The sequence below is a fragment of the Epinephelus fuscoguttatus genome, linkage group LG21, assembly GCF_011397635.1.
Source record: "Epinephelus fuscoguttatus linkage group LG21, E.fuscoguttatus.final_Chr_v1".
NCBI lineage: Eukaryota > Metazoa > Chordata > Actinopteri > Perciformes > Serranidae > Epinephelus > Epinephelus fuscoguttatus.
In genome coordinates this window covers 22130344-22141992 of record NC_064772.1, presented here as the reverse complement: position 1 = coordinate 22141992, position 11649 = coordinate 22130344, and the positions used below count along the sequence as shown (strand labels likewise).

Genomic DNA, 11649 nt, shown 5'->3' with positions numbered 1-11649 from the left:
AGAGGGCCCAGGAAGAGATTTGAGCTGGTGGTGATTGACAGTATATTGACAAAAAGTGAGATGCTACCCAATTATAACCTGAGAAATGTCAATTTTCCATGTTACATTATTAGAAAACATCACCAGAGGTGTCTGATGGGCACACAACAGGCCCTTAATGCTGATTATTGTATATCAATAGGTGCCCGTATATGAGTGCATGTCTTAGTTCACCAACCTGTCCTGTAGCCGGTGTTGTTGAGGTAGACGGCGAATGAGCGTGGCTCATGCTGAGCTTGCCAGGAAGGGGAGGAGCAGTTCTCATTGTTGGTGTAGGTGTTGTGGTTGTGGACGTACTTGCCCGTCAACATGGAGGACCGCGAAGGGCAGCACATGGGTGTCGTGACAAAGGCATTGGTAAAAGTTGTTCCTCCGTCTTCCATGAGCTTACGGGTTTTATTCATTACCTGTAAAGAACCTGGGGGACGAGGAGTGAAGGTCAGTGAGTGCTGTAGTTTCAGTCAAGTCGTAATTCTGTTGTATGCATTTTTACTACTGTGAAGCCTAGGTTGTGTCAATACACACTATAAAAATGTTGGTTTTTTTTAATGAAAATAATTTTTTTCTTCAAAAAAGAATACGGATGATCACAGTTCAGTCTATTCAGATCACATGACCTTTTCTCACTGAATTCTCTAAGTGGCAAATAATTAGAATTCAGCATTTAATAGGCCAGATGGCCATTCTGCTCTGGCTTATGGCCTCTATTTAATATTTCATGTGTGGAGAAGGACCACATAAATCTTGATGCAAATGCCCACAAAGACAAAGAAACTGATTAAAACAACATAGAGAGAAAAAAAGGCAAAATTACATTAAAAAAATATTTTTTAGTAAGTAAGATGACCCAAATGAAAAGTGAATAGGCCCTGTAGTATTCCAGGAAGACCGGAAAGTGTGCCAACCTTACCCAACTCAACATCCTGATCGTCAGTCATGATGAGGATAATGTTGGGCCGGATGTTTCTGCGGTCTCTCTGGATGCGACCCCTCAGCCCCTGAGCCCTCGTGGTGGTGAAGGCCCAGCTGCCTGGAGCCCAGTCCAAAGACAGCAGGGCCAACCAAGCCAGCCACTGCATCAGCATGGTGCCCGAGACGACAAGAGACGGGATGGGTAGATGAGAGGATTAATAGAGGGGTGAAAGGAGGGAGAAGAAATCCAGCCAGGCCACTCACTCACACCCGTGCAGCTCTTGTAGCTGTGGTCAACTGTTAAGAGACAGAAGGAGAAAAACACATGGAGACATTACAACGAGGGAAAAAAAGAGAATTAAAGTGGGCACTTTTAAAGTAGTGGACTAGAGAATTGCATTATGTTCTCAGAAAGACAGTCATTGAAAAGCCGAGATTCCCTCAGGGAACATTTGAGCATATTTACTTCAGAGAAATTGTGTGCATCTGCTCACAAATCATACTCAAACACAACAGTTTATCCATAAACAGAGAAGCCGAAACAGATTCTTCTGCGCTTCAGCCCTTGATGGTCTACCAAGGAAAAATTACCCAACAGTTCCAACAAAAGTTGCGTGCTGACTGAAACCCCATCAATACTCTCCCCTGTAAACAAAATCCCTCAACATTAACTCTCCTGACCTTAACTAAAAAAAAAAACCAAAAAGTAAATCACAGCAACCCTTGAAAACACTTGAAACAACAAAACCGCAAGCAGAGACAGATCTCACCTCAGAGAATCCTGTAAGTCTCATTTTGTTTGGCCTTTTCTCATCATCCAAGTACTTTTTCTTGTGTTTTTCACTCTCCCCTTCTGTGTCAGATAACACACACTCACACACAGAAACTCTCTACCTCCACTGGAGAGCTGTTGTTCAGCTAACTGTGCTGAGGCAGTGCCATTGGCTGCCTGCACTCAAACACCCACAGCCACTCTCCTGTGGCAGCCAATCGCGGTCCACCTTCCACCTGTCACTCAAAAGTCACCCCCTGGCGAGTCAAGCGTGACAGAGGGCCGGTGGGGAGGATGGGACCACACTGGGGGGGAGGGGGTTAGGGGGCACGGGAGGCGGAGAGAGGGTTCCGCTACATTAACCCCAGTGCCACTGTCGCCAATCACAGATTACCACTGAGTCATCATAGCACTTTGCAGCCTCTTGCTCACTTACAATGTCATGGTTGGTCAGAAATAGTCTGCATATCCTCTGCCTAAATGCCAGGGACCAGTGTAAAATTAATACCAGCACTAAGCCTGACCTTTCCACAACTTCAGAAGAAGATATACATCAAGCCTTCACTAAAAGAGACATCACGCTTGTTTAAATGAATTCCAAAAGTTGATCCATAAATACAAGAATTATTAACAATAATAGATGTGGAAAAAATGGCTTGTGGCTGTGACATGAACCGTGACGCTGTAACAATACGTACTCCATCACTGCCTGTGAAAAATAGCCTTATGGACAGCAGTCCCACTGAGTGGCACCATACTGCTTGCTATTCTGAGTTAATGGCCTGAAAACAAATGGCAGGTCTATGACACCTGAGCCTGGTCAAACCCCACTGGGTGGCTCCGCCCTTACCCTCATTTCCACAAAACGGCCAGACCCAATTGGCAAAGAGACTATAACCTCAAATAAGTTATCATTTATGGTGTCTGACTCATAACAGAGGGCACTCTGGATAAGATTGAAGGGTGAAATGCAAATTATTTTTTATCATTAACTCGCTATATTAATGTGTGGCTTTAGTCCTTTTCCAAACACAAAATGCAAATCCAGAAAAAGCCTACTTCCACAAACACTTGTTCTCACTGATGTGCCAAACAGATGGCCCCACATAAGATAACACCATTACAAATTATTTTCTCCTTCCCACATATCAAATGGGTCAACAGGTGAGTTTTGATCTTTTCCTTGCACTACAATGTTTATCTGTTCCTCTAGTCAGATGCTGTCTGTGATAAGAGAAGCGTCAGACGGAGCTTTAAGGGCACTCTGGTCTGTCCTGCGTTTCAGACGAGCAGTGTCCGAGCCAGCCAGCCCAGTCATCGTGACAGCCCTGTGCAAACATTGGCGCCGTTTGGACAAACACCCCTCCAGCGCAGGGTGGCAGAGTGCACAGAACCTTACAGTGAATTACACACACAACACAAACTACTGTACAAACACATGGCGACACGCAGAAACTCATAAGACACTCACACACACGAGGCTTTCTCCCACAAAAACACATTCTCCTGCTGTGAGGGTCCAAGTCCTCCTACATAAATGGGACAGCTTCCCAGAAACAATAGAGGCAGGCCAAATCTAGACAAAACTCAAGGCTCTATTTCTGTCAAGCTGTGGAAGACCTGAAATCAACTGTAAACCAGTCAGCCAACTGGTGTAATGTTAGCACCCAGCGCAAATTCAATTTTACATGCCAATGGTTCCCAGCAATAGCCTCTTCATGCGACTTAAAGAAGTGAGAATACAGACAAGAAGGTCCATTGTGGAATCTGATACAAACCTTGTGGTGCTGATGTGGTTAGCCATAGTGGTATCAATAGCTACACTGTCTGAAACGACTGAGATGGCAGGGCTAATAAAGTGCCACCCATAACGACCAATGGGATGCGAGACCACGTTACGCAGGCAAAAAGACACTGCTGCCACGAGGGAGAGCAGACCTCCCCTTGTCCTTTGGGCTACCTCTCATCCTAACTCAATTTCACCTGATCCACTTTCCTCACGAGGTCGTCTGAAGTTCATTTATGACTAGAAGGATTTCTTGCAGCTCTGCGTCTGCCAAACGTACCCCTGGATCACTCGACAGCTGTCCATCTCAAAGTCACCCCTCATTAAAGGAAACACCACACTTACTTATTTATGTGGTATCATCAGTAACCTGACTTTTTCATGTTAATATGACATGTAGAACTTTAAGATGCCACAGGGAATGACCAGCTAGGTGACAAAACCAGTGTGTAGAGATCAGCAGCTGCTGTCTTAAGAGCAGAAGTAGATCAAGTAGTAGTTAGCAGACTGTATTAAGACCTATGAGACACGTAGGTTTCCTATTCACTTAGAGGAAAATTAGAAAAGGGACTCAGAATCTGGTTAAACGTCATGTAGGTTTTCACGTACAAGGAATTTGCTTTGGTGTTTCAGTTCATAGACAAGAAAATAATAAGAAAACAACTTTAAAATTTAAGAGCTTGGATTCGTCAGGGTGTTCAGGGTGACAGCGACATACAAGTAATATAGTAAACAAGCCAATTTAGCCCTCACAGCAAATGCGTGCTTGCCTAACGATGGATCGGAAACGTACAACATTTTTTGTCAGCAATAGACATCAACAAAAGCCAGAGACTGTGTTGCATTAAGTTGCTGTGAACTGTAAATTGCCAACATTGTTTCAGAAACTGACTCAGTAAAACCTGTCTCCCTCCGGGCAGCTGCCTTCTTTCTCAATAAGACTCCTCACTTTGGGTCTGGGTTTGCAGCTGCCTGTATCAGAGAGCAGCATAAAAGCAAGTAGTGCTCACTGTGCAGCTAAATCTAGGGACTGAAAAGTCCCTAGAAGAATATTGCACACTGACTGACAAAGAAAATACAGAAAAGAATTACAGCTGAATGAGGGGTCTGATGATCAAAATCTTTGACTTTCAGGGGGCTGCCCTACAATGAAGACAAATCAGCTGTATAAAGCATTATTGGTAAATACTTAATGTATTCTATTATTAAGTCTATTAAAAACTACCTCTGCTCCAGATGTGGAAGTTGAGAGTACTTAGATTGCCCAGATTGGACAGTTTAAATGCAGCTTTAATCATTGCTGGTTATCAGGATTAACTGCCTAAAATTAACTGAATTAGATCAGTGTGTTCAAACAGCGGTCACTTCTGAGTGGTCACTTCACAGTTCTTGCCTTCGGGCACGCTCAGGGATGAGAGGCAGAAGAGAAGGAACTCAGTGCATCCAGATCTTAACATTGCTGGATGTATTCAAACTGAAGAAGGAGCTCATGCGCTGTAAGTACAAGAAACAATATGAGTAAATATGCTGAAATCTGAAAGTTATTACATAGTTGGCTTCTGAAGCTCTCCTCTGTTATTGCTACCGCTTCTTACTTGCCTCCAACATCTGAGCTAAAATGCATGTTGCCAATTTTGAGAAGCCCTTGAGAGCCCTCTGTGAGAATAATGTTTCATGTCATTTTTATAAAACCTTCATTTTGAATGAGTCATTTATTTATGTCATCTAGCGTGATAAAAGTAGAACAGGCTTCTTCTATACATCTGTAGAACAGACAAGAGGTCTTTATTCCTGGACAGAGTCAGAGGACTAGGGTGCACATTGTTTCTCCTTCCTCATTGTTTTGGAGGATTAGCACTAATGACCCTTTAAATGAGCCTTTACTGTACTCATCATGGTTAAGCTGGGGGAAGAATATTGGGGAGGGATGGGAGGAACGTAAAATGCCCAGGGGTTCAAAGGACTGGAACAAAAAGGCCACTATGGAATTTTCAGACACACAGCTGCCAAATACATAAAATATGTGCAATTCTCGGATTAATGGCCATCAACACTAGGGACTTTTAGCACACCTCAACACCCTACTAATCTTTACTTTGATGACAGTAAAGTTTTTTTTCCTACTTTACTTGCAGAAAACAGCTCTTTCACTTACTCTCATTTGGCACGGGCTGCATTGCTCAGTGATTTGGTATGGCTGCACAGACAGCTGTGCTTTGTGCACTGAGTAAAGCTGAACATAATAGAGTTGCTGCTTGTGTAACCATCCAGGGCAGTACTATTTGGCTGGTTGGCAGTTGTGCCCTCCAGTTAGGGCCTCAAACCACACACCCTGCTGTACCCTGACCCTCCTCTGACCCGAGTGGTAATATGGCTTTGATGGTGGCTTGTTTAACCTAACCTCAGCAACCTGAGGCTACCCACACACAGGGGTTAAGAGGGGAAACTCTAGGGGGAAAAAATGAGTGGAGGGGGCTCAGTACAGAGGTATGAAGGTAACAAAAGTATCGTAAAAGCCTGGTTGTGATCGGCCTGCATATTAATTTCAGCAACAGCAAACAGTCTGCATCTGGCCGAGGTTCTGTTCAGTCAGCAGTGGCAGTCTACATATTTATCAGCTGTCAGTGAAAAACAGCAGGCGCACTGAGAAGACGCATAAGGGGATTTTCCTGGACGAAACACACTGATTGACAGCAGTGAATCCATATTTCCCTTTAAGCAGTGCATTTGTCTACTAATGTGTGTCTGCCCACAGACTTCGAGCCTCAAGTTAACATGGAGAAGTTTGGAGGTGAGGGGGTTCACCTTCCCAAAACAAGATGCAAGTCAAACCCAAACCAGATGCCTTGCCCCACTCAAGTAAATCAGTCATTCATAAAAGGCCTAACTATTAAGGACAATGGCCATTTCAAAGCACCTCAAATCCCCTCTTATTGCTGTCCACTCTCCCTCCCTCTCTGTTTGCCCAGTCCATCTCACTAGGGCAGCCAAGTCACAGAGGAACAATGGCAAAAAGGGGGAATTAAAGTCTGAGGGCATAGTTTGAATTCTGGAGGCTGTTCTGTAACTATAGGCTCCATGACTAGCAATGACGGCAAAAGACTTGTTGCATACAGTCGCAATTTTGTACAGGAACTCCACTCAAACATGAGAGAACTATGGAAAATATAAAATAAAATTAAAGAGAGAAGTACATGTATACGTTTGGTTACAAGCTGATCTAAGAGGCAAAGCAGAAGATGTAAAGATGGAGGACAACAATGTTAGATCTCTTGATTTTTGCTTCAGACCAGTGACATTTTTCAGTGCAGACTGATTGCTCCATCTCCATTTCAGAGGGGAAAAAATAATTATTGCGAGGCCTTAGATTAAGGTTTGTCCAAATATTTCTGTAATCCGAGGGAATTCGGCTGGTCTCCTGCCATGAGGACTGACGAGGGCCTTTTACACTGAGGAGGGCCTGTGTCGGGGCGCGCTGTGCCCAGCAGGCCAAGGGCAGCATATTGTACCCACCAAGACCCGCCCGTCAGCGACGCTGAGCTGACTGAAGGAGAGCTCTGTCCCGATGCACTCACTTGGCTGTGGGTAAGCACTGGGAAAATGCTCAGACCTCGATGTTTTCAGACTCTTAACTCCACTGATTTGTTTGACCAAAATGCCCAAATTGGTGTAGGATCTATGACAAAATTCCAGTGAGAAAACCAAGCGCAAGGCAGTGAGGAGAGATCACTGGCTCTTTGTTCCGACATGTTTATGGCTTCACAACTCTTAACCTTGACAGGCACATTCAGAATCCTTGTTTTGTCCATGTCACAACTACAAAACTTCAGATGTTATAGCTAGAAGTTATTCCCATCCACTGGTATGCAGCATGTTTAGAGTACAGCGCAGGCCACTTTAATGAAGAAGAATGGCCTCAATTCAGTGAAATGTGAACCTGGAGTGAGTGCATTCATGGCTATTAGTTAAACCCCTCATGTTTCTCTCGGACCTGGTAAGAGAGCCTTTGTAGTGCCAAGGCTGCCATGCCACCCCATCAATATTATGGATGCATCTTAATGCATAATTAAATGAATCCCTGTCCAAAAGACTTCAAAGGAAGAATGGCTTGCGGGCCACCAGGTGGTCTGTTGGAAATCATGAGGGGGGTTTGAGAACCCTAAGAGGGAAATGATTAAAAAACACACAAGGTCATTTCATGAATGGGGAAAGCTGCCTGTATTTATTTATGTATGTGCGTGTGTGTTCCTGTCCTGAAGGTGGTGTGTATTTAAGCGCCCATATTCTTAACTATGGAAACCTCTTAGTTGAGGTCTGTATTTCCAAGCAAAAGCCTCAATCTGACAAATAGGCCTTATGGCCCTGACACACCAAGCTGACAGTTGACCATCGGTCAACGTTGGACTGTTGGTGAGCATCTATCGCCCTAGTTTTTGCAGTGTGTCCTGCACCATTGGCACTAGCCAGCCCTTGTCAACTTCTTTCAGCTGATTCAGCATGTTAAAGGTTTTTTTTTTTTTTTGGGAGACACTTTTAGTCTTAAATGGTGGAACAGTTTGAAGTGGGAAGGGGGAAAGATAGGGGACATCCAGCAGAGGGCCGTGGGCTCAAGTCAAATCAACAGCCGCTGCGATGAGGACACATGTACCTTTGTACATAGGGTGCCCGCTCTAACCACTGAGCTACTGTGTGCCCCGAGACTTGCCATGTTGAATCTTGTTACATTCGGTAAGATTATGTTTCGGCCATTGAGTTTCTTCGCAGAAATGGTTTGCAATTGTTTGTGTTATTGATTCCCGGCACATATCATTTGTTCTTTCAACACAGGGTTGTGTTTTTGAATAATGAATGCAGACTACAGCCACCTGCTGGTATGGAGAGTTATTACCTAGAACATATGTGCTAGTTAGGCATTGGCTGTGGTCACTGTGGTGTGCTCAGACGCAACTTTTTGGCCAAGAAAAAAGGCAACATGAAGTGACGCAACAGCTGGCCTTCGTCGCCACTGGTTCTTTGATGTTGGTTTGGGGTGTCTGGGAGTTTAGTGTCAGTCAGTATGACTGGCATCACTCACATACACTCATTATCATTATGTTCAGTGCCCTGAATGGCCAATCTCTGCTCCCACTATTCAAAATGAGTGGGTAACAGTATTGCATTAATTCACTTCTCTTATATATCTATCAGTATAATATGTATGCACATAGCAGTACATGATGCCTAATGTTTTCTTACACTTTTCCAAAGACATGTACTGTTTTTTTCTGGGAGGCTTGCTTTTCAACTGAGGCTCAGTTTTACAAGTGGAAAAGTAAATTTACCATTCAGAGGGTGAGGACAAGGGTGAGAGAAAGAGGAGGAGAGGGAGAGGGAGGAGAGAAGGAAAGGGGAGAGAGTGAACGAAAGGGAAACCACTCCTCTGATTTATAGTGTGATATGAAAACACAGAATCACAATCAGAGGATCAGCAGCCACAGTTATATGATACGAGTCTCGAGCAGGCGCTTTCTTGTTAAATCTATTCTAAGCCATGAATGGAAACCATTAGCGATAGACGACCTCAGATGAATAAAATACTGCACATTTATATTCCTCCAGCCACTTTCTTGTCAAAACCCACACTCCCATCAGAAACACTCCATCAGGCTGCGAGAGCTCCACAGAAAGTCGGAGCGAGAGGGAGTAGAACGTATTGCTCACTCACGGGTGGCTTTCTTGTCTCTTTGACTCGTCAAATATACCCCAGATAAATTATTCCTTTTACCACAAAAGAGAGCTATGGCAAATTGCTTCAATGGGTTTCCACTGAGGTAATTGTCAAGAATAAAGAGATTGACTTCTTTTCCATGAAATCAGCAGCGTGGTGGCACAGAGAAAGAGCGAGAGAAAGAGGGAGTGAGAGGTCTGTAGGGTTTCTTTCTGTTAAGACTCGGCAGTTGACCAAGTTCAACAGCCCTGTAATGTTCACTGACTACTGACTTGAGAAGAGTGACTTGAATTCTCTGCCTTGTATATTGTGAAAATTAACAAGAAAAGTAAAACCTGTATGAGCACAACAAGAAGACATGGCCTTTTCTTTCAATATGCGCTGTTTACTTAAAAAATTACTAAAAAAACAAAACAAAACACAAGGGTATGGTGCAGGACCACTTTAAACAAATAAAGATTCATTTGGACTGCTCACTGACCAATGCACCATTCTCCTAAATAAGGTTTGACTTAGGTAGGAAAGGTAATATAAGGTAAAGAAATGTTTCAAATAGCAAACTGAGCTTTACTTTTCTCCATCTCTGTGTTTGTGTGGGTCTGTGCTTACAATAAAAATAGAGTTTTATTTACTCAAACTACAGACTGAAGAGAATTATGTCAGTGTCAATACAGACAGAACTGTGTTTAGCAACACAAAAAAAGAAAAACAGGTAAACAGAAGATCCTGAACTGAACAAGCACTGTGCTTTTGAGAAAAATAAGCATTTCTGACATCATTTAAAACAGGACGACAATCAGACGACTGTATGCACCTAAAATAAACTCAAATTTAAGAAAAAGTAAAACAACTTTGGCAACTGTCTTGTCTTTAAAGATGATCAGTATACATCACATTCAGCCAATAGACATAGTATACCCAATTATAAAGTCCCTGTTACCATCTAGCTGCTTATACTGAGCTGATAAAGTGAAGTTAGGGTAACAACAACTAAAATGGATGATTTAGACTTAAAAAAAACTTGAACGCGAAAAGAACTGGATACAACATTGGAGGCAGGGCCCTGTTCATTCCTATAAAAGATGCTCAGTGGCACATAGGGCCCCAAAAGTTCAACTGTTGTGTGTAAAATTACCCATATGATCAGTACTGCTTCCGCACTGTGTGGCCTATAAAGGAGGTGAACTTGAGACATCGAAGCCGACTACTTCTGGTTTTGTGCTTTAGTAACTTGAATGGGAATACAATTATTTATCTAGACTTCCTAAACGTTATTAGACCTAACAGATCAAATCCTGACAGTAAAAAGTCATTTAGCATGGTTGTGATGCTCAAAAATATTTATCCACTGACTGACGGATGTCTCTTTTACAATGTAAGTCTACCAGAGAGAGCATTTTTGGGCCCAATGGCATCAAGTGACAGACGTAATTCCACTGTTTGGCCACTATGAAAGTTGGCTTTAAAGACCGGCACACTTCCTGGGGTCCTGACAAATACTAATAATACCTATCTCAGCAGCCGCCAGTGATTCTTTTTCTAGTAATTGGGCATTAGCAAAGTGATACACTTAATATCACAGAAGCTGTGCTGTGCTGTTGTAAGTTAATTAAATATGAATAAGCATTTAGCATTTAATAAAAGTTCCCCTAATTATGGGAATACAAACCAAATCAATCCTGAATAATGAATTCTGATAAAATGAGAGAAAAAAGGCAGATTCCTCAGGGTGAGGTGGTGGCAGCTCAATCAGCAAACCCCAGTTAAGTGTAGTGCTGCTGCTGGTGCATGAAACTAAACACCCCTAAAATGTGGAACATGTGTAGGCATATTCTCTGGGAACTGTAGACAAACATAGACCATGAGAACCAGCCTGCGTGACCCTGGATGCCATAAACAAACTTCTCCATGGCTGTGACACACCAACATGATACCACTCATAAAAAAGCATTCATCCGATTGCACCTGTGCCTGTTCAGCACTCCCTTCTGTCCATGCCTGTGGGCATATATGCATGTGTGTATTTGGATATCATATACTCCGTGTGTGTGCAGTAGTCATTCACTGAAACTGCCAGAGTAAGAATCAGTCAGACTTGAACACAGACAGACACGTAACCTGTAATTTGTACACAGGGGAGCTCTCCTTTCCATTGCCTCTGGCTCAGTGTGTGGCTTTCCAAAGCATGCAGTAACGTCATTTGTAATTTAATTAACTTTATCCTGCCTGGCAGAAATTCCAGATCTTAGTGCATTGTAAAATATCTAAAATACGATATCTACCCGGAGACTAATTAGCTTACTAAGCATAAAACAGGAAGCTTACCCCTCCAAGTGCTTCCATTCCTTTACATTTGAGCCAAAGTTGAAGGAATGCAGTCAATGCATCATCCCAACATGTTGAAGAGACACCAGCCAAACTCAGCTGAACTTG

General features: G+C 43.1%; 1 protein-coding gene across 5 annotated transcripts in view; it reads right to left on the bottom strand.

Annotated features, from left to right (window-relative positions):
* The window catches only part of sulf1 (sulfatase 1), a 97126-nt gene that overhangs the window by 24671 nt on the left and 60806 nt on the right, over window positions 1-11649 (bottom strand). For all 5 annotated transcript variants that reach the window (XM_049565245.1, XM_049565246.1, XM_049565247.1 and 2 more), the window contains 2 exons: window positions 950-1248; window positions 218-457 (listed from right to left, as the gene is read on the bottom strand). In XM_049565245.1, coding sequence (XP_049421202.1) covers window positions 218-457; window positions 950-1124 — 415 coding nt within the window. In that variant the 5' untranslated portion in view covers window positions 1125-1248. The remainder of the gene's footprint in view (window positions 1-217; window positions 458-949; window positions 1249-11649) is intronic.